The sequence below is a fragment of the Aspergillus sydowii genome (assembly GCF_001890705.1).
Source record: "Aspergillus sydowii CBS 593.65 unplaced genomic scaffold ASPSYscaffold_14, whole genome shotgun sequence".
Lineage (NCBI taxonomy): Eukaryota > Fungi > Ascomycota > Eurotiomycetes > Eurotiales > Aspergillaceae > Aspergillus > Aspergillus sydowii.
In genome coordinates this window covers 467,247-485,417 of record NW_024467872.1, presented here as the reverse complement: position 1 = coordinate 485,417, position 18,171 = coordinate 467,247, and the positions used below count along the sequence as shown (strand labels likewise).

The 18,171-nt window shown below is 52.5% G+C and overlaps 8 protein-coding genes across 8 annotated transcripts; 5 read left to right on the top strand and 3 right to left on the bottom strand.

Moving 5' to 3' along the window:
* Window positions 1-28: 28 nt before the first annotated feature.
* ASPSYDRAFT_81871 (acyclic terpene utilization AtuA family protein) lies at window positions 29-1,981 on the bottom strand (the record flags this gene model as incomplete). The annotated part of the gene is made up of 3 exons (XM_040851115.1): window positions 1,306-1,981; window positions 648-1,259; window positions 29-600 (listed from the first exon to the last, which is right to left on the bottom strand). The coding sequence occupies exons 1-3, from the start codon at window positions 1,934-1,936 to the stop codon at window positions 29-31; spliced, it is 1,815 nt and encodes a 604-aa protein (XP_040697986.1). The 5' UTR covers window positions 1,937-1,981.
* Window positions 1,982-2,404: 423 nt separating this feature from the next.
* ASPSYDRAFT_136307 (uncharacterized protein) lies at window positions 2,405-4,441 on the top strand. Its single transcript, XM_040840754.1, has 2 exons — window positions 2,405-2,900; window positions 2,945-4,441. Exons 1-2 carry the CDS (start codon window positions 2,543-2,545, stop codon window positions 4,180-4,182), a joined length of 1,596 nt encoding a protein of 531 aa, XP_040697985.1. The 5' UTR covers window positions 2,405-2,542; the 3' UTR covers window positions 4,183-4,441.
* A 1,519-nt stretch (window positions 4,442-5,960) lies between these two features.
* On the top strand, window positions 5,961-7,556 carry ASPSYDRAFT_50209 (uncharacterized protein). Its single transcript, XM_040848019.1, has 5 exons — window positions 5,961-6,021; window positions 6,079-6,242; window positions 6,292-6,531; window positions 6,580-6,782; window positions 6,845-7,556. Exons 2-5 carry the CDS (start codon window positions 6,213-6,215, stop codon window positions 7,341-7,343), a joined length of 972 nt encoding a protein of 323 aa, XP_040697984.1. The 5' UTR covers window positions 5,961-6,021; window positions 6,079-6,212; the 3' UTR covers window positions 7,344-7,556.
* A 366-nt stretch (window positions 7,557-7,922) lies between these two features.
* Window positions 7,923-8,849, top strand: ASPSYDRAFT_93938 (Zn(II)2Cys6 transcription factor domain-containing protein; the record flags this gene model as incomplete). The annotated part of the gene is made up of 1 exon (XM_040852908.1): window positions 7,923-8,849. One exon carries the CDS (start codon window positions 7,923-7,925, stop codon window positions 8,847-8,849), a length of 927 nt encoding a protein of 308 aa, XP_040697983.1.
* Window positions 8,850-9,431: 582 nt separating this feature from the next.
* On the bottom strand, window positions 9,432-11,592 carry ASPSYDRAFT_210966 (uncharacterized protein; the record flags this gene model as incomplete). Its single annotated transcript, XM_040844001.1, has 3 exons — window positions 10,959-11,592; window positions 10,790-10,897; window positions 9,432-10,737 (listed from the first exon to the last, which is right to left on the bottom strand). The coding sequence occupies exons 1-3, from the start codon at window positions 11,207-11,209 to the stop codon at window positions 9,432-9,434; spliced, it is 1,665 nt and encodes a 554-aa protein (XP_040697982.1). The 5' UTR covers window positions 11,210-11,592.
* A 931-nt stretch (window positions 11,593-12,523) lies between these two features.
* ASPSYDRAFT_61496 (GMC family oxidoreductase) lies at window positions 12,524-14,498 on the top strand (the record flags this gene model as incomplete). The annotated part of the gene is made up of 3 exons (XM_040849998.1): window positions 12,524-12,635; window positions 12,689-13,981; window positions 14,035-14,498. 3 exons carry the CDS (start codon window positions 12,524-12,526, stop codon window positions 14,496-14,498), a joined length of 1,869 nt encoding a protein of 622 aa, XP_040697981.1.
* Window positions 14,499-15,556: 1,058 nt separating this feature from the next.
* ASPSYDRAFT_93935 (putative short-chain alcohol dehydrogenase) lies at window positions 15,557-16,348 on the top strand (the record flags this gene model as incomplete). The annotated part of the gene is made up of 2 exons (XM_040852907.1): window positions 15,557-15,910; window positions 15,965-16,348. The coding sequence occupies 2 exons, from the start codon at window positions 15,557-15,559 to the stop codon at window positions 16,346-16,348; spliced, it is 738 nt and encodes a 245-aa protein (XP_040697980.1).
* Window positions 16,276-17,707, bottom strand: ASPSYDRAFT_492133 (uncharacterized protein). Its single transcript, XM_040847792.1, has 2 exons — window positions 17,499-17,707; window positions 16,276-17,439 (listed from the first exon to the last, which is right to left on the bottom strand). The coding sequence occupies exon 2, from the start codon at window positions 17,357-17,359 to the stop codon at window positions 16,436-16,438; it is 924 nt and encodes a 307-aa protein (XP_040697979.1). The 5' UTR covers window positions 17,360-17,439; window positions 17,499-17,707; the 3' UTR covers window positions 16,276-16,435.
* Between the last annotated feature and the right edge of the window lie 464 nt (window positions 17,708-18,171).

Genomic DNA, 18,171 nt, shown 5'->3' with positions numbered 1-18,171 from the left:
CTCCACATGTCTAAAATACACATAATATCTATATCCACCCCCTCTCTAGGAACTTCACCGGGACATCAACGACACGACTGCGCAGGTACTCACCAACGCCCTTCCCCAGGCCGTCGATACGACTTGAGCTCGCGATTCCACCACCCAGGAAGTCAAGGACCCTGAAATGCACAGCGAGGATATTAGGAAACTCGCACCGTTCAACAGCCGGCTGTTTATCCATTGGCCAGTCGTCCGCAAATAACTCCTTGAGTCGTGGGATGGTCAAAAACGACTGCAGCCATGGGTACTCATCCTGGTTCCGCACGAAGAATCCTACATTTGAATTGTCCGCTTTATCGCCTGACCGGGCGTGAACGATACTACCAAGTGGAGCGCGCTCTGTAGGTCCGAATTCCGATAGCGCGATGGGACTTTGTGTCTCGTAGGATGGCCGTTGGTTGTGGTATTTCTTTGTTTCTGATGATGGTGCAGCCTGTATAGTTCGTCCGTTGGATAAGGCTACCCGGTGGTTAATCCTGTCTAGTGGAAATACGACTGGGAAGATCTCCATGAAGGGCTTGGGGTCCATCGTCCGGAAATCCAGGTTCATATGATATCCTGTCCAGTTAGTTTATATCAATATATGCAAGTAGTATGAGACGAACCAGGGTAGCTCTGCATGCGCAGGGCATAGATTGGGATTTTGAACTTGTCTGCCGCAATATCCTCCCTCTTTCGCGCCTGTGCAAAGACACGTAGTGACACCGTCCCGGCCTGTTGGCTTTTTGGATCAACAGCCGGCGACCCGTACAGTTCAATCGAGAGTTTCGAGAAGTTGTGTCCCGCGAAGATATGCTGGAGCTGGTTCCGCATCATCCCCGCCTTCTGGTAGATATCCAGTCCGTTCATGTAGAATGTAGCCTCTGCTTGATACCCTGCCTGTGCAGCAATCATGGCCTTTGTCGTCGGGGGAGGTGGTGCGCCCGATACTCCTCGTACGAGCACTCGATCCTTGGCGATTTGCNCAATGCAGATGTTTCTCAAATCCGCCACCACATCTGAGTTCAGGTAGGTCTCGCCTTGGAGTTCGTATAGCAGCTGGGCTATGGTATTCTCCTTTGTCACTGCACCGGCATACTTCTCGCACTTGGTTATCACGCAGGTGCCGTCTGGACTGATCTCTGCAATTGGAAAAGAGAGGTCGACCAGCTCGGAGAGGAAGGCTTTGAAGCCGGAGAAGTTGGCACCGGTGATATATGCGCCGCACTCAATGAGATCTACACCATTAGTCGTGCACTTATAGTACTAGAGACGGACACTCACGGCCAGCAACCAAAGCCCCCGCCAGCTCATCCCATGCGTCCCTCGACCAGTTATACCACCACGCGGCAGCCCCAATAACCGGCGACGCATCGGTGACTCGCCCACAGATGACAATATCTGCACCGGCATTCAGCGCCTCCACGATGCCCCAAGCACCGATATACGCAACACCACAATGTGGCTCAAACGGCCACTCTCCCAGCCTCCACTCCTCATGATCCAGATGCCTCAACTCCCCCATCTCCTCTTTCTTCTCTTTCAAACAATCCGAAATATCATCCCCAAGCACCTGCGCAAGAACAACACCCCCATACCCCATCTCCCTACAAAGCCCCTCCACCCTCGCTGCAAGCGCAGGCGTATTCAACGCGCCCGCATTGCCAACAACCTTTATCCCCCTCTCCACAATCACATCCAGACACCCCGCCAACTGATCCAGAAACCCCTGCTCAAAACCCACCTGCTCGTCCTGCGCCTTCGCGATGGCGTTCCACGCAATGTTCATCTCAGATAACCAGTCGCCGACTATCACGTCGACGCTGCCGTCGCGCGCCATCCGGTGCATGGCGCGGGGGTGGTCCCCTGTTGCGCCGGAGACGTTGCCGATGCGGATGGGGCGGTTGACGGGCATTTTTCTTCTTCTCACTCTGTGTCTATGAAAGGAAATAAAGAAAAGGGAAGGGGATGTTGTAGGATTTAATAAGGGATTAGTTATAATTACGTTGGAATCGGCATCCCGTGGGAATTAGCTGTCCTCACCGTAGGTATCTTTTCCGGTGTGGGCTCGGTATCGTCGCCGATGAATGCATTATCTGTGCTTACTGCTTACTGCTTAGTCTTCGGGGTGAGGACCGAAAAGGTTCGTCCTATTTTCTAGCTTGTGCTGGGTTATGTGGGCTAATTTCGTGGAGAAGCTGGAGTGGGATTGAATATACAGGCAGTCGGCCACGGCGCCGATGGCCGAAACCCGGTACGTACATTATGCACAGCATAAACGGTGTAGATAACCCCGGGCGGTTGAATGCGGGGTGCACTATCCACTAACCCCAAGCTCCACGAGTAATGACTCCAAGAGAAGTTGAACTTGCGAATGGAATATGCGGGGGCCTCCATCCGGAGAAACCCCGGGTATTCAGGTTCCAGTTGCAGGACGATCGCCAGACGTGCGGTAGGGATAAAAGGCAACTGTCCGTCGTAGCTATCACAGCTCTACTGGTGAGATGGCCTGCTTGTCAAAATGAAATTTCTCTCCGTTGTCTACGTATTTGGTGCGCTGAGCCGGTGCAGCTATGCTGGGTTGCTGAAGCATGACTCCAGCTTCCAATGTACGGGTCTGTTACATTTATATTCCGAATCAAGCCCTATTCAGGTCCACACTGCGAAGGAAATCTTAGCTGGAGGACTGAATATCTCCTCCGATGATGCGCCGAAAGCTACGCAGAATAAAGTTCCGATATGTCACGTCCAAGGGACATTGAAGTACGCAAATGGGGAGGACGGCCATGTCCAGCCCGACACAAACGGCCATGCAACGCTTACCTGGGAGGTCTTTCTCCCTGAACAGTCCGAATACAACGGTCGATACCTCGGAATTGGTATGCTTTTAACCTTTGGTGAGGAATAATGCTAATAAGTGCAGGAAACGGCGGCTACGCAGGCATCATCGACAACTATACCATGCTCACCCACCTCAACAAAGGCTATGCCGTCGGCGGCTGCGACAGTGGGCATCATTTTAACGAGAATGGAGAAGACGGCGGGTTCGCTGCATACATGGACGATACCGCCAAAGTGAAAGCGTGGATCCACGACTCGATTGCCCTCACTACTACGATTGCACGAGACTCAATCACAGCCCGGTATTACTCACGGCCTCCTGAGTATAGCTATTACTATGGCTGCTCAACTGGCGGTGGGCAGGCCTATTCACTTGCCCAGTTCTACCCTGAGCTCTTTGATGGGATTTTTGCCGAAGGCCCTGGGAATTACTATACTCATTTGGTGTTGAGTTTCCTCTGGAACCAGCAACATACGGCTGGTGACGGCTTTCTTGACCAGGATACTCTAGACTTCATGACCGAGAAAGTGCTTGATGCATGCGACGAGCTCGACGGCGTCAAGGACCGGGTGATCGAGAATCCCCTAGACTGTCCTTTCGATATCCAGTCTCTTGCATGCAGCAGCCAAACCACCAGCAACAAAAGCCTTTGTTTATCTTCATCCCAAACCAAAGCAGCACGCGCCATCTACAGCGGTGCAAAGGGCTCTCGCACCGGTAAAACGGTCTATCCAGGCTTCAACCTGGGTACCGAAAGCGCCTGGCTCGATCAACAAGACACACTATTCAGCACGTATGGCGCACCAATCCTCCGACAACTCGTTTTCCACAATAGCAGCTACGACGCAGTCACCGACTTCAACTGGGGCAGTGGCCTTGACGCCGTCGCCAAGCACGCCTCGCCGTTAATCGACGGGATCAGCACGAATCTAACAGCCTTCCATCGTCGCGGCGGGAAATTCATCACGGCGCAGAGCTGGGCGGATCCCATCAATGCGGCGACATGGCCAATGCAGCACCTCTCCGATATCAAGGACACAATGGGTCAAAACACCGTAACTGAGTTCATGAGACTCTTCATGATCCCCGGCGGTGGACACTGCGGGCCGAACCCGTCGTACCCACAGGTTCCGGTTAAGAATGACATTCTCGGCGCCCTTGTAGAGTGGGTCGAGAGGGGCAAGGTTCCTGACGGGGGTGTACGGAGCTACGAACCGTCTGATGGGTCTGAAGTGACGCGGAGACTGTGTCCATGGCCTGCTCAGGCGAGGTTTGTCGGGGAGAGCCAGGACAACTGGACAGATTACCAGTGCGCGTAGCCTGACCGGTACTGTAGCTCGTTTTTGCCTTACCGTTGGCTCGCTTTGTGTATCTAGTCGAAGGTATCCACCACAGGGCTATTCCTCAGATTAAAATCGTATAGTTCGGCAGCCAACAGAGTTAAGCTGGCTCATGTATTGGTAGGCAGATGCTGAGTTGGCACGTCGACAGATTTATCACCCAAATTATGGTCTCGCAATCTAGCATTAATTGGAATTTACAGTTATGAGGATATTACATACGCGTTTAGTGCAGGACACCAACCAAATAGAAGGGTTTATCATATCCATTCCTGCAAAGTAAATAGCTCTATATTCCGTCAACAGTTCGGTGTTCCGAGTCACTGCATGTGGTATCTCGAGCAAGTAAATCTTCTTTTTCGGTATGCCAACCTTTATCGCAGCTTCCAATGCATTTGCCTTGGGAAGAAACGTGATGCAGGTAAACGAGGTTTTCGCGTTAGAATCGTTCAGCTGGTAGACCAGTTCTGCAACTGAATACGTTGAGGCTACAGGGGACACAACCCCTCTCAGTTGATGCACTGCTCAGCACAGAGACAAAACATCAATCCAATATAGCTTAATCGGCATCTTAGAGTTATTTTATAGATGACGACAAGCTTGTGAGTTATTTGGACATACAGAGTCCACATGAAGCGCCGCCAGGACCTTGTCCCACTCTGTTCTTAAGTGTGGTGCCCAAACCAAGCTCCTTTGCAAGAGTTTGTGCCAGTGGGTCGACACGATTCACCACCTCCAGAGCCGGAAATGCCTTCCCCGTGATCCCACAGCTTCATGGAGGTCTGGACGAGGAATGCGGCGCCCGTCCATGTTGTCCATTGAGCATAAACTAACTGATTGGTATATGATCCGGAATACTGCCCAGATCACCATAGGCTTTAGCAGACGAGAACACCATCTCTGCTTATATGTCAAGACAGGCGCGATAGACGCGTCAGGAATCAAATGGGAAGAATTAGTTAGGAGCAGGAAATAGAGCAAGTACAACAGCTAGAAAGGCAATTGAAAGACGCAGTTCTGTTTGGGGTTTGCCTCGTCTGTAGGAGCAAACCTGAAGCTCAAGTGCTCAAAGCTTGCGGTGATGTTCCTACTTGATAATAACAAACTGGCAAGTTTATATAATCACGCAACCCTAAGTATTCAATATGACACTGCCCGACCTCTTTACCTTAGGGTTTGTGAACCGGGATTTCTCTAGCACGACCAATGATTGGTTTTACATGATGACACGGAATCCGACAACCAACTGTCCTGCTACTCCAGGTTTATGGAGAGGAGCCTCGGATGTACTGTAACCGAGGTATGCCAGTATGTACCAGCTAGTTGACAATGCGCGGGAAAAAGGGAGGTCAAGCAGACTTGCAATATAGCGCGGCGTTGCCGGATGCGACCAAACTGCGGCAAGCGCTTGTCTCGCGGAGCCCGCGGGGCCGACGAGGGAAGGCCGCTTACATTTGGTACGGCCAGCAGGTGCAGGTAATCTCTCCGCAATGGAGCCCGTCAGCCGCAAGAATGCCTTTGGGAATTAATCCGTTGGGACCGCCATGTCCAACGTACCGTAGTTTAGCCTCTATTCTATTTTGCTTCGGAAAGAAAGATAAAAGGCTATTTGACCATTCAACGCTACCCCGAATCAGGCAAGGCTAATTTCTAGACCCAACTAAAACGTCAATTCCTTCAATCCGGCCGCTGCCAGCCCAACATACATGATAAACCTTGAATTTCAGGTTGATGGCAATGGCAGAAGCAATTGATCCAACCCCAACGCTCGGAGCCGTGACCAAACGCCACTGCGCCACCAGCTCTTGACATGATAAGGTGACACCATAAGGGCTCCCTTACTAAGTAAGGGCTAACCTTTTTCGGGAGCACAAGTTCCATGGTTCTTGTCTGCATGACAGCACGCGTTTCGATGTCTCTCCTCCAAATGTTGGCCTTCTCACAGCCTTCAGAGCTACTGGGCTCCAATCCGATTCAGTGTGTCTTTTACTAATGGGCATTTCAACACAATGCATGCTGCTTCTACCGCAGCAGTCGTTGTAAGTACACCCCCGATCAGTTTGATGCAACGTCTCTGACCTCTTCTGGGCCGTGGAATGGACACTACTCGGGGTCTGCCTTGTCTTGATCCTCGCTCGTCTTTACCTTCGACTGCATCTACAGCACAAAAGATTGATCCTGAGCGACTACTTAATATGCCTCTCGTGGTTGAGTGGCGTATGCGGAGCAGCGATCGACCTCGAGTTGATGAAGCTAGGGTGGTTGAAATCATCCTCCACCTGGCTCCATTTAGACTCTGATATGCACGTCCCTCGATTCACACGGAATGTAAGAAAATGACAAATCATTCTTGCTGCAATGCTAACTTTGAAGTAGATAGCGTTTGCGAGCTGGTTCCCGCTTTTTACAACCCTGTACCTCAACAAAGCCGCTCTTATCTCATTTTACTATAATATCTTCCCATCTATCTTGCAACTCTTCTTCTACTGCTTGTGGGCAGTTACAATCTACTCGGGCCTATCGTACATTGTATCTGTCCTAGTCGTGTGTCTAATTTGCGTCCCTTACAAAACAGAGGGGTAAGTAGTGACTCCCAGATCCCGCCCAGCCCCATTTCTGGCCAGGACTCTAATGTAGGCAGATTCTACTTTGCCTTTTGTGGATACCCTAGCCAGTTAGGTCTCTGGATTACCACTTGGGCCTTGCATTTCTCCTCGGATGTATTCATTTTTATTCTGCCTCTTCCAGTGATACACACCCTTCATCTCAGCTGGAAGAAAAAGCTGGGCCTATTCATCACATTTGGATTCGGTGTGCTGAGTATAACTGCTTGCCTTCTTCGTTTCCTCATTGTCGTGAGCACTTATCCAAATGTACCAATGACAACCATTGAACTCTGGTGCGCTCTTGATTCCTACATCGGGCTTATGGTTGCATGTCTTCCACCCCTTCGGCCGTATCTCAGTCTGAAACAAGACGACCCGCAGCGTGTCCCTTCAATGGACCAGCGTCCACAATGGAGTGTTTGCAACAGGTGTTCCGGATCAGCTTACCCGCTGCACGGCCCACTGGATGCTCATCATCGAGAAGAACACTTAAAGATGGGCGAGAGACTGGAGATCTCAAATCCTCGATTGTGAGATTATATTACCTGACAGTTTGATATATGCATTATATGTTGCAGTCACTAAATACTATCTGCCGTAATGCGCTTTCTCACTTGGCTCATTCGCACCCTGACATTAAACTATTGAATGTATCTGAGCCGCTTGCAGGCACCGCCCTTATTAGGCCTTGGACTTTATCTGAACAAAATCCGAAGGGTAACAACAACTGCATCGGCGACCTGTTGACAAGCTAGACTATAGTCCGCTTTTATACGCTTCATTTCATATGCGAAATTTGGAATATCATGTACCAATACCCTCGTTTCGATGATATGTGGCGAGTCTTTCTCTTCCATTGTGCTAATGACTGTAAAGGAAGCCAACATTCCACTTCATCCGAGAATATTCTCTTATCGGACACAGCACAGGCGGAATCATGCTAAGCTCAGGAATTCCATCTCCCCTCTGTGTTTGGTCGTTACGGAGTATTAGTCATCAGGCAAAACCCTCCGAGGTGTATTTAGTTTGTATTTGTTTCGTGTCCACAGCCCATCCGGTGTATTTTGCTTATGCTCATGGCCAAGGGAGCACCATACCATCCCACACCCGAAAATGCCAAAGGCAGCGAAGCGATCTGCCTGTGACCAGTGCAGAGCAAAGCGAGTCCGATGCCTACGGCCCGAAGGGAGCACGGAACCATGTGCGCGTTGCGCCACATCAGGAGCTTCGTGCGTCACCGGTGCCCCTGGCTATCCTGGTCGTCCGCGAAAGGGAGCTCCGCGAGAAAAGGACGAGCTCGCGTTATCCAACGGTGCCAGTACGCCAGCGGCGGGAGGGCCCATGTTGATAAACACATCCACGCCCGCCAGCTGGTTCAGACCCGAGACGGCATGCAATTTGCTAGAAGATCTCGGGGCAGCTGTTCATCAAGATCAATCAAAGGGGGTATTGTTCCCGGAATACTCAGACCCAGATCCAGCTGTAGACCATCTGTCGGCGTCAGGGTGCGGTGGAAATCTGTTCGACTTTTCTTTGAGCGTGGAAGGCCTGCCCACACTGCAGCAGCCGGGCACCGCATTACAACAACTACCGAGGCCTGACGGACTGGACATTTATACGGGTCAGGATTTTGAAAACGTGCTTGATGTCGGCTTTCTCGGCTCCTCTGGGTGTCAGCTTAACCCAATTCCTGTTCCTGCACCACGCGCGAGTGCAGATACATCGCTGATCCAATTCCGAGAAAACCTCGAACGGCGCGTCTCAGCCATGGGCGGGATCCTCTCGGATCCTCGAAACATTGTAGGAAACTGTCCGGAAAGCACCATGGACGTGACGCCCGAAAATCCAGTCGCCGTAGCAATCATGTGTGCGGAAGAGTTCGTCGATATAATCCAGAACCTGTCGCAGCCTGTCATCAGCACCGAAACAGCCCTGCTCGTCCTTTCAAGCTATCTCCAGCTAATCAGGCTTTTCGACTCTCTATTCCATGATGTCATCGATGTCTGTCTCAGATCCCGTCGGAAACCATCAAGTCAATAAAAGTCAAGGCGGTATTCCGCGTCGCGGGCGTCTCCTCGCTCCAAGACATTCCAGGGAAAGTATATGCCAAGGGAATAGTTCATGTCCTCCAAAGCCACATTCAAGCTGTAGAGCACTGCCTCGGTCTGCCAGCGGTATACTGCCTCTCGGGTGAGGCAGCTTCATCGCCGAAGGGGATATTCGATGATGTAGACCGGGCACGGTTGCTTCGTATTGTCATGGCACAGGAGGACGTCAGGTCGCCGAGGGGAAACAAGTCGTACGTGGATTCGATCAGGGAAAACATCAGCAATACGGTTGCATTGTTCTGAACAACGGGCAGGACAGCATCCTCAGCAGTAAAGCACTAAACGACATGTGGGAACCACGGTCGTACGGAGCGACCTCGTTCAATCCAGCGTCTAAAAAAGTCCGATCACGGTCATGGCCTAAAACGGATGTTCCGTACTGATTGTCACGAGGGTTGATAAAATTGATAACTTGCACAATTACTATACATTATCGCTCGCTTCCGGGGACCCTCTTGGTGACGAAGAAGACGTGTCGACCCACCTTGCACCACAATATAAAGTCTTATCTATCTCACGCCGTGACCGCTGCGCCGTCCGTCCGCTCCGTCATACCGAACTCACTATCCAGCTCTTTCCTAAGCGGAACCTCCTTAGGGATCACAGCAACAAGGAACCCCACAGCAGCAAATGCGATAGCAACCAGCCACGACCGGCGCAAGCTACCATTCTGCAGCGCAACAACCTGGGCGCGTGTCTCTGGCGAAAGCCCATCCAGGAAACTGGCCGTAGCGCGCTGGTAGGCGCCGCCGTGCATGAACTCCGCCGCCACAGTCGCGTCCGTTATAATACCCCGGCGCGCCAACTGTTCGGCTCGATTGTTGAAGATCGCGCCGGCAATGGCAACGCCCCATGTAACGCCGAAGCTTCGCATAAAGGCCCATGTGCCTGTTGCCAGCGCTGTATCCTTGTCAGTTAATGGGGCCAGGAGGGCAGGGAGTAAGGTTGGTATGGCTAGGCCGGCGCCGGCGGACTCGATGATTTGGAACCCGACCAGTGCACCCAGGGAGGAGTTCTGGTCCAGAAGCGAGAAGAGACCGAATCCGACGACGACTAGGGCGAACGCGACGAGTATGATTGGTTTGTACCGGCCGAACTTGGTGAGCAGTAACCCTCCAACGATTGCGAATGGGACCAGAGCGAGAATGGTCGGCAAAAGCAGGATGCCTGACCGGTATGGCGTTTCACTGAGCACGCCCTGGAAATATACCGGGAGGAAATAGAAAGCCCACATGGTGATGAGGCCGTGGAGAAAGGTGAGGACGAAAGTGGCAGCCGATGTGCGGTTTGAGAAGAGGTGCAGTGGCATCATTGGATTCGCTACAAAGCGAGAGCCCTCGAGGACGATGAAACATGCCAGGGCTACCATGCCCACAACAAGAGGCACAACCACCCGGTACGAAGACCATGAGTATTCGCCTCCAGCTCCAGCCCAACCCAGCGCAATCAGGACAGAGCTCGAAGCTCCAATGAACACAACATTGCCTAGCCAGTCGAGAGACCCAAGCTTAGTCGCCAGAGTATTCGACTTGTCGTAATTGACGTGCAGGAACGCAACCAACAGCACCAGTGCCGGTCCTCCGACCGGCAATGCCATATAGAACGCCCAGCGCCAGGTGCTGTAGCTGACAATGAGGCCGCCGAACAAAGGACCCAACGCGGTCCCCACGGAGATCATGCCAAAGACCAGGGCCATGTAGTTTCCTCTCTCCCTGAGAGGAACCAAGTCGCAAATGACCGTTTCGACTAGGACACTGATGCCTGACCCTCCAAAGCCCTGCAGCACGCGGCCGCTGATCAACATGGCCATGTTGGTGGATCTATTTCCCGTTGTCAGTATATTCCTTGCTCTATATTGTAGTACCTACGCACCCGCCACATATGCCGCTTCCAATGAGGAAAGCAACCGTTGACGCGATCAAGGGCCTCCGGCGGCCGAAGACGTTTGCAATTTGTGCGAATAGTGGTTGAAGAGACGCCCTGGTCAGTCATTAATTAATAACCACCGCGCGAGGTTTTTGTCACATAATAGGGCGATTACATCGTCAGGAAATATCCATTCGCTACCCATATATAGTTATCGCCCCCGCCCAGGTCGGAAACAATGACTGGTAAGACCGTGGAGGTGATGGTGGCTTCCAGGGATGTCAGGAGACTCGTCAAGGTGATACCGAGCAGGATGAGCCAGAACTTCCGACCCTTTCGAGTCTGCTTGGGGGTATTACTTGGGGCCTGTTTGATCTCATCTGAAGGTCCGGGTATTGTTTCTGAAGAGACAGCGTCTTGTGACATTGTGTTGAAGTCGTTTTAAGATGACAGCCTGAAACCAGCGTCGAATAGAAAATAGGTGAACCTGCCTTTATATATTATATTCTCTAAGGACGGACTCGGTTGTTTTTCCAACCTGTTTCTCGGATATGAGTTGGGTCGCCATGTTGAAACTCGGAGGGTTAATCTCTGAGGGTTTCAAAACCCTGCGAGACGTCCAGTACAATTGAAATAGAACTGCTTCACTAAGCTACGTTCGGGGCCAGATATGAAATGGGCATTGGGCTAGGCATAACTGTATACCCGTCGTTTCATTGTTGACTTCTCGTATGGCATCTCCACGCCCTCCGCCGTGCTTGATACAATAACCAGCTGGCTTTTTATATTTTATTTTATCCGAACGCTAGGCAGCACTTCTAGTAGATTTTATCAAATGTTGAAAAGATGTACCTAACTACTAGTCTTACGATATTAGTGAAATACTATGAAGTTAATACACCATCTATCCTTTATATACCTTTAAGCTCAAACGCGAGCAAGGTTGACAGCAACGGGGTTCTGACACGCAGAACAATGCTCGTACAGCCCTCGTCAGCTCAGCATACTGTAATCGGAGAATATCGGCCAAGGAATGACTGGTTTTCTACCAACCGCGGTGATATTATTCAGGTGCTGCATCTAGATTACCTCCAGCGTCCGGTTTTACCCATAACAGGAGGCCGGGGCGCGGAATGAACCGCGGAACCGCCGAAGGTGATGAAGATCGGATCCGATAGAGGCAACTGGTGGCAGTTTATGGGGACCCGCGGATTCCTGTTGCAGTCGCTGGCTGGTCGAACTCTGGGCCCTGGGCATGGGGATTAACAGCCACTAACTACTCTAGCTTGAAGCTTTTCTCTGGGGTTTGGATGGCACCCCGCATCTCACCGAGTTAACTTGAGTTTATTCACTGTCGAACAGTAATGGATAAGACTGGTGGAAACAGCTGTCGAGTACCTGCAGCTTCTGCGCTCATGATACCTTGCATGCGGTCATGCCACGGGGACATCATATACCGTGGGAGAATGGGGATATCTGGGGTAGTTTAAGTTTGCCATGTGCTCTGGCTTAAAAATTGGCCCTGCTCAGATGCTGCCCCGTCCTGAGATAAACGCAGTTAGACTCTTGATCAACGATGCGGGGGTGCGGAACCGCAATTCACCCTCTGGTTCCCCCGCATCTCGAATCCACCGAGGCCCGACCAGGTCTTCATAAGAATCCTTTGATCTCATGACTGCGCCGCCAATTGCAGTATTTGCAGCATTCTTTTCTCTGAATTGTTTTCATCGTCGATTCATCATGGGCCGCAACCCGCATACAGACCCCCAGCACTATGCCTCACCCCAGCAGCTGGTAGGCCCGCCAGCCACGTACACGTCCGCCCAAAGCGCCCTGGTAAGCTATGACTATGGTAGGTAAAAATACATCCAGCCATGAGAAACATGCACTAACTGAACTCTGTAGTGATTGTTGGCGCCGGCGCAGCAGGCTGTGTGCTCGCCAACAAGCTGTCCGCAGACAAGAACGTCTCGGTGCTGCTGCTGGAAGCCGGCAGTGACAACACCAAGGTCTTCGAGTCCAAGGTCCCCATGCTGTTCTCCAAGCTCTTCCACACCAAGAATGACTGGGAATACTACACGGTCGAACAACCCGAGCTTGCCAACCGCCGACTGTACTGGCCGCGGGGCAAAGTCCTCGGCGGCTCCTCCTCCCTCAACGCCATGATGTACCACCACTGCGCCAGCAGCGACTTTGACGAATGGGCCTCAGTCCATGGCTGCAAAGGCTGGAGCTACGACGACCTTGCGCCGCATTTCCGCATAATGGAGAAATTCACCCACAATCCCAACCGCCCGTCCATCAACCGCCAGCACCGCGGCAGGCTCGGGCAATGGCAGACGGGGTATTCGTGGCTATCGGAGGTTGTGGAAAAGGGGTTCCTGCCTGCCTGTGAGGAAGCAGATATCCCTCCCAACCCTGATATCAACACTCGCGAGGGCACTATGGGCGTAACGAGGTTCCAGACCTTCATCGACCCCAAGGGCCAGCGCGCGTCACTCGCAACGGCTTTCCTCACACCAGAGGTACTCGCCCGGCCAAACCTCTACGTTGCCTGCAACGCCTACGTAACCCGCGTCCTTTTCGACCAGATCACCAACCCCCAGGAGCCGCGGGCAATTGGCGTGGAGTTCCAAATGGCCCGTGGCGGCCCGCGCTTCGAAGTACACGCGCGTCGAGAAGTCGTCCTCAGCGGAGGAACAATCAACACTCCACAGACACTGCTGCTAAGCGGTATCGGACCAGAAGACGAGCTCAAAGCCCAAGGGATCCCAGTAATCCAAGCGAACGACGCCGTCGGCCGCAACATGAAAGACCACCTGTGCACCACCCCCATCATCGGCAAGGCGAAGCGCGGCGCCACCCTCGATTACCTAGGCGATGGTCTCAACGCGCTTCCGGCCCTGGCGCGCTGGATGCTCACCGGTGGTGGTCCCTTAACTAGCAATGTCGGCGAGGCAGCTGCGTTCATTCGGACCACCGAGTATAACTTCCCCCAGACTGTCAACGCTCCCAGGGACAATGCGTCTGGTGCTAATGCACCGGATATCGAGATCATCGGCGCCCCCATCGCATTCATCCATCATGGCGAGGAGAAGCCAATTGATGGAAGTAGTGTGTTTACTCTCGTCCCGATTGGACTCCGCCCGCGGAGTCGCGGCACCATCACCCTGAAGAGCAGAGATGTCTTCGATCCGCGTGAGTCATGCCCTAAATCTAGCTATCAAGAACATTCCACTAATCAATTCCAGCTATGATCGACCCCAAATACCTAAGCGACGAAGGCAGCAACGACCGCAACGTCCTCCTCGTCGGTCTCCGCGTCTGCATAAAAATCATCCACAGCCCGCACTTCCAGAAATACTTCGAAGCCGTGCCCGTAAACGACGACCCAACCTCGTACTGGTGGCCGTACTCCAGCAGCAACCCAGACAATATCACCGACGAGCAGCTGCTGCGGTTCATGGACGAGAAGGCCTTCACGCTTTACCACCCTGTTGGCACGGCGCGTATGGGCCCGTCGGCTGCTGAGAATAGCGTCGTCGACACGGAGTGTCGCGTTCATGGTGTTAAGGGGCTGAGGGTTATGGATGCGAGTGTGTTTCCTGAGCAGATTAGTGGGCATCCCACTGCGCCAATTGCGGCTATGGCGGCTAAGTTGGGCGAGATGATGAATGCTGGTAGGGGGGTTGCGCCTGTTGCTGCGAGGCTGTAAACTGTTTATAATTGATTTCTTTAGTAGATGGAACTAGTTAGTAGTTTACTTTGACTGTCAGATTTATATCGCAGAGTAATAGAGCTTAGATATCCATGACAATACTACCCAATAATATATGAACCATACAGCCAGTCTACTAGATCTTGATATTCGCTCAAGAACAGAACGTAAACCCAGTATAAGTACCGGTGTATTATTCTCATTTTATAATTTTGGGTCGGGAATTTATTACAGACGGAATTCTACTTTTCTATATACTGGAATAAATCCAATAATTACTCGCCGCCTCAAAACATCACCATCAAACTAAGTCGAGGACCAGTGCTCAGACTATCATTCAACAGCCAAACCAATGCCGCTTCAGAATGTAATACCCTAGTGCAGATCGCCAAGGCCGTTCAAAGTGCCACGAGCACGAAAGTTGAATCCTCCGCTTTAATCAATCAAAATGGCCACCTCGAGTAAGCACTTGCATGACGCCCAACCGCAGGAGCGACAGCGACACGCTTTTCCATGCGGTTGGCAACCGCCACCACATCGGGGGGCTTTGGGCGCTTTGGCTCAATGCATTAGGCTAGCTGCATACTGGAAGCGAAGCCAAGACTTGACTGCAAACACAAAGAAAGTGTCTTCCTTACAGTCTGATCCAAGTCGGTCGGTTGAACCCAATTCTATATCTAATTTGGAGTAGGAGAAGGAGCCGGGTAAGATGAAGATCCTCATGGGGCTGGATAGACAACAAAGAAAAGTGGATAAGATGTCTTGCTAAGGCGCAGGGGTCGCCGCATATGTCTCTGGCGGTCCGACCGTCCAGATGTAACAGCGTCAGCACGTCGCGATTGGCAAGTGAGCCTAGCGCCTACAGGATCTGGAGATGGTTCCCACGGGCGTGTCTCAGCCGAGCGGCATGTCTTGCTATGTTCCGCTTCAATCGCATAACCCACTTCGGTAGTTCAGTCAGCCACGTATCAGCAGCGGATGTTAGTATATTCTCTTCGTATATATTAGTCTTCCACGGTGCCGCGATTCCATGGGAGCACCCCGAACTACACGCGATGGGGCACAACAAAAGTCGTCTCCTGCTGCTGATCGGCTCTGGTCCTGGTCTTGGACGTTCAGTCGCCTTATGTTTCGCGCAGCAGTACTTCAATCGCGTCGCCCTAATCGCGCGAACTGCCGAGCAGCTTCAAAAGAACCGCATAGCTGTGGAGGGTGCAGCGGCCGCCGTCGGCCGGAAGGTGATCGTCCAGACATGGCAGCTTGACGTCTGTGACATCGAACTGCTAGAAGCAGCGTTGAAGCAGATCAACCAGTTTGGAAACTTGGAATGTGTGTATTACAACGCTGCGCGCGTTGGGGCGAGCCCGTTGTTCACAACTACCACTGAGACCATCGAGGCTGACTGGCGGGTATGTCTCACAACGGACAAGATTGATAGAAGCCGCTAACAGATATCGACTCAGGTGACCAACCTCGCCCTGTACGTAACAGCGCGGTGGGCAATGCCCATCCTGCTCGACAAGACCCGGACGCTGTCCGACTGGAAGCCCTCGTTCCTCGTAACCAGCAGCCACCTACCCGCCGAGCCGATCCCGGAGCTCTTTTCTCTGTCCATGGCCAAGGCCGCGCAGGCCAATATGGTCAAGTCGCTGCAGAAGACTTATACCTGCCTTGGGATACACGTTGCTCTCGTCGTGGTCGGCGGTGTTATGTCTGCCGATGTCTTTCTCACCCCGGCTATCGTTGCGGAACAGGCATGGCTGCTTTTCGCACAGAAACCTGAGGACTGGACGACGCAGGTCACTATTCGCGAGGATCGGAGCGTCGATTGGGCGGATACAATCTGACCTTCACATATTATTCATTTCTCCACTCCTTTCCTCCAATGTATGCAGTATAGACCGGAAGGTCCATGTGATATCGGCTAGCTGCCATCAAAAGTCGTATCCGGACAGTATCCGACAAAGTATAGCCCTCGCCCGCTCCCGTGCACTCCGTAAAGTCATCGTACGGTAGGCCCGAACCGCATCAACGCTATGTATCAGAGTCGACACCCCGCCATAGCTGTGCGGCGTCCCCGGTAGGTTCTGGATAACCTTGATAACAACACACGCCAGACCCTGCCCAGTCAGAGAAGGCCGTCCTGTATGCGGATCAAATCCAGTGCTGGCTTCGAAGAACGCGTCTAGTCGCGATATGAACAGCTGGCAATCCTCGGCCGATTCTCGATGTATCCAGAGTGTCCGCATTACCAGGAACAAGGCGAGGAATAACGCTGCTTCATCCGGGAACCGGGATACTACTTCGCGTTCATCAGGCTGCAGATAGAACCTCAGCCCACTGCGCAATAACCCCAACCTCACCACCATTCTCTTCAACTGATCAAGGCCGGCCCGTGGTGATACACCGTCTGAACCCGTTGCATCATTCATCCTCGATATCAAAAACTCAATAAACCGCTGTACCTGTTCCTCCTCGACCGACCCCTCCGCAGCGGGCAATGGCTCACAAACAAAATACGGCATTAGATGTGCCATCCCCAAAGCAGGAATCTCACAATCCATCAGACTCCTCTTAATACCACCTCTTGCCTCAATTGCCGCTTCATACCCTTTCAAATGCGCATTGCAGGCCATCGGGTCCGAAAGCCGGGCCTCGGTAACCGCAGCCATGATAATGCCGCTCAGTACATCGTCGGTGATTTTCCCCTGATTTTGGCTGAGAGAGTGCTTGAGTAGTTGATACGCCTGGCCCTTTCTGCGCGCTACAGTGTCCGCGTGACCCGGGTTTGTATGTGCGATGAGTCCATCAGCTGCAATAAGCACCCACCGCATCATCAGGCTAGAGCCTAGCGACATGGGTAGACTTACATCCCGCACCGCGCTGAAGATTGCGTCTGGACGCGTCCCATATACTTTGGCCGGGGATTGGATGAGGTCTACCGGGTAGTTAGTTAACCAGGTTTACTGTTAGCCAGACTGAAGGGATGAGACGTACAGCAGTGAAGTAAAGCCCGATTTTCCGGGGTCAACAAATAAGGAAGTGGGCAGAAAGGGTCCAGCGATGCTGTTATCTCGCGAATTTCCGGAGACGGCACCTTGCGGGCGCGCAGAGCTTGTTGTAGCTGGAGTTGTAGTTTTCCTCGATCGTCCTCCGGCCACCATGGAATCTCCGCCCGAGGCGGCGGCGGCGGCGGCGGACCCCGCCCAACTGGCAATGGCTTAGATTCTTTAACAGCAGCCTTGTTGCAGTGTTAGCACCGACGTGGACTTGGCTCAGTATGAGTGATTTAAAGGGAAAAGCAAAGCAAGACTAGCTACCTTAGTCCGTTTCGGCGGCGGCGCGCCAATTCTCCAAGTCAGCACCGGGGTTTCCAGTTGCGGGCCTTGGTCTTTTCCTTCTTCTCGGGGCCCATATTATATTATCATTTATCGCACGTTATGGACTTGGCTGGGTGTCTGGGTGGCTGGCTGAGCAACGAGCAGAGATCGCAGTCAGTCGCGGCTGGGTGTTCGGGCTCCCACATATGAGGTCAGTCAGACAGACCCTTACGGCACCCGGGCTTGTCGCCGATGGGGCTAATGCAAGGATGGGGACCTCGGCCGAAGCGAACGCGACTGGCAAGTCTGGAGCTGGGAACTCGCACGACAATAATGGGGAAGAATGGAAG

What these genes read in the sequence shown, in the direction of transcription:
- ASPSYDRAFT_492133 (XM_040847792.1), bottom strand. Translation starts at nt 17,359, where the DNA reads ATGTCGCTAGGCTCTAGCCTGATGATGCGGTGGGTGCTTATTGCAGCT.
- ASPSYDRAFT_50209 (XM_040848019.1), top strand. Translation starts at nt 6,213, where the DNA reads ATGCATGCTGCTTCTACCGCAGCAGTCGTT. An exon ending in CTTCTACCGCAGCAGTCGTT is followed by an intron (nt 6,243 to 6,291) that starts GTAAGTACACCC and finishes GACCTCTTCTGG; the next exon opens with GCCGTGGAATGGACACTACT. An exon ending in TCCCTCGATTCACACGGAAT is followed by an intron (nt 6,532 to 6,579) that starts GTAAGAAAATGA and finishes ACTTTGAAGTAG; the next exon opens with ATAGCGTTTGCGAGCTGGTT.
- ASPSYDRAFT_136307 (XM_040840754.1), top strand. Translation starts at nt 2,543, where the DNA reads ATGAAATTTCTCTCCGTTGTCTACGTATTTGGTGCGCTGAGCCGGTGC. An exon ending in CGGTCGATACCTCGGAATTG is followed by an intron (nt 2,901 to 2,944) that starts GTATGCTTTTAA and finishes TAATAAGTGCAG; the next exon opens with GAAACGGCGGCTACGCAGGC.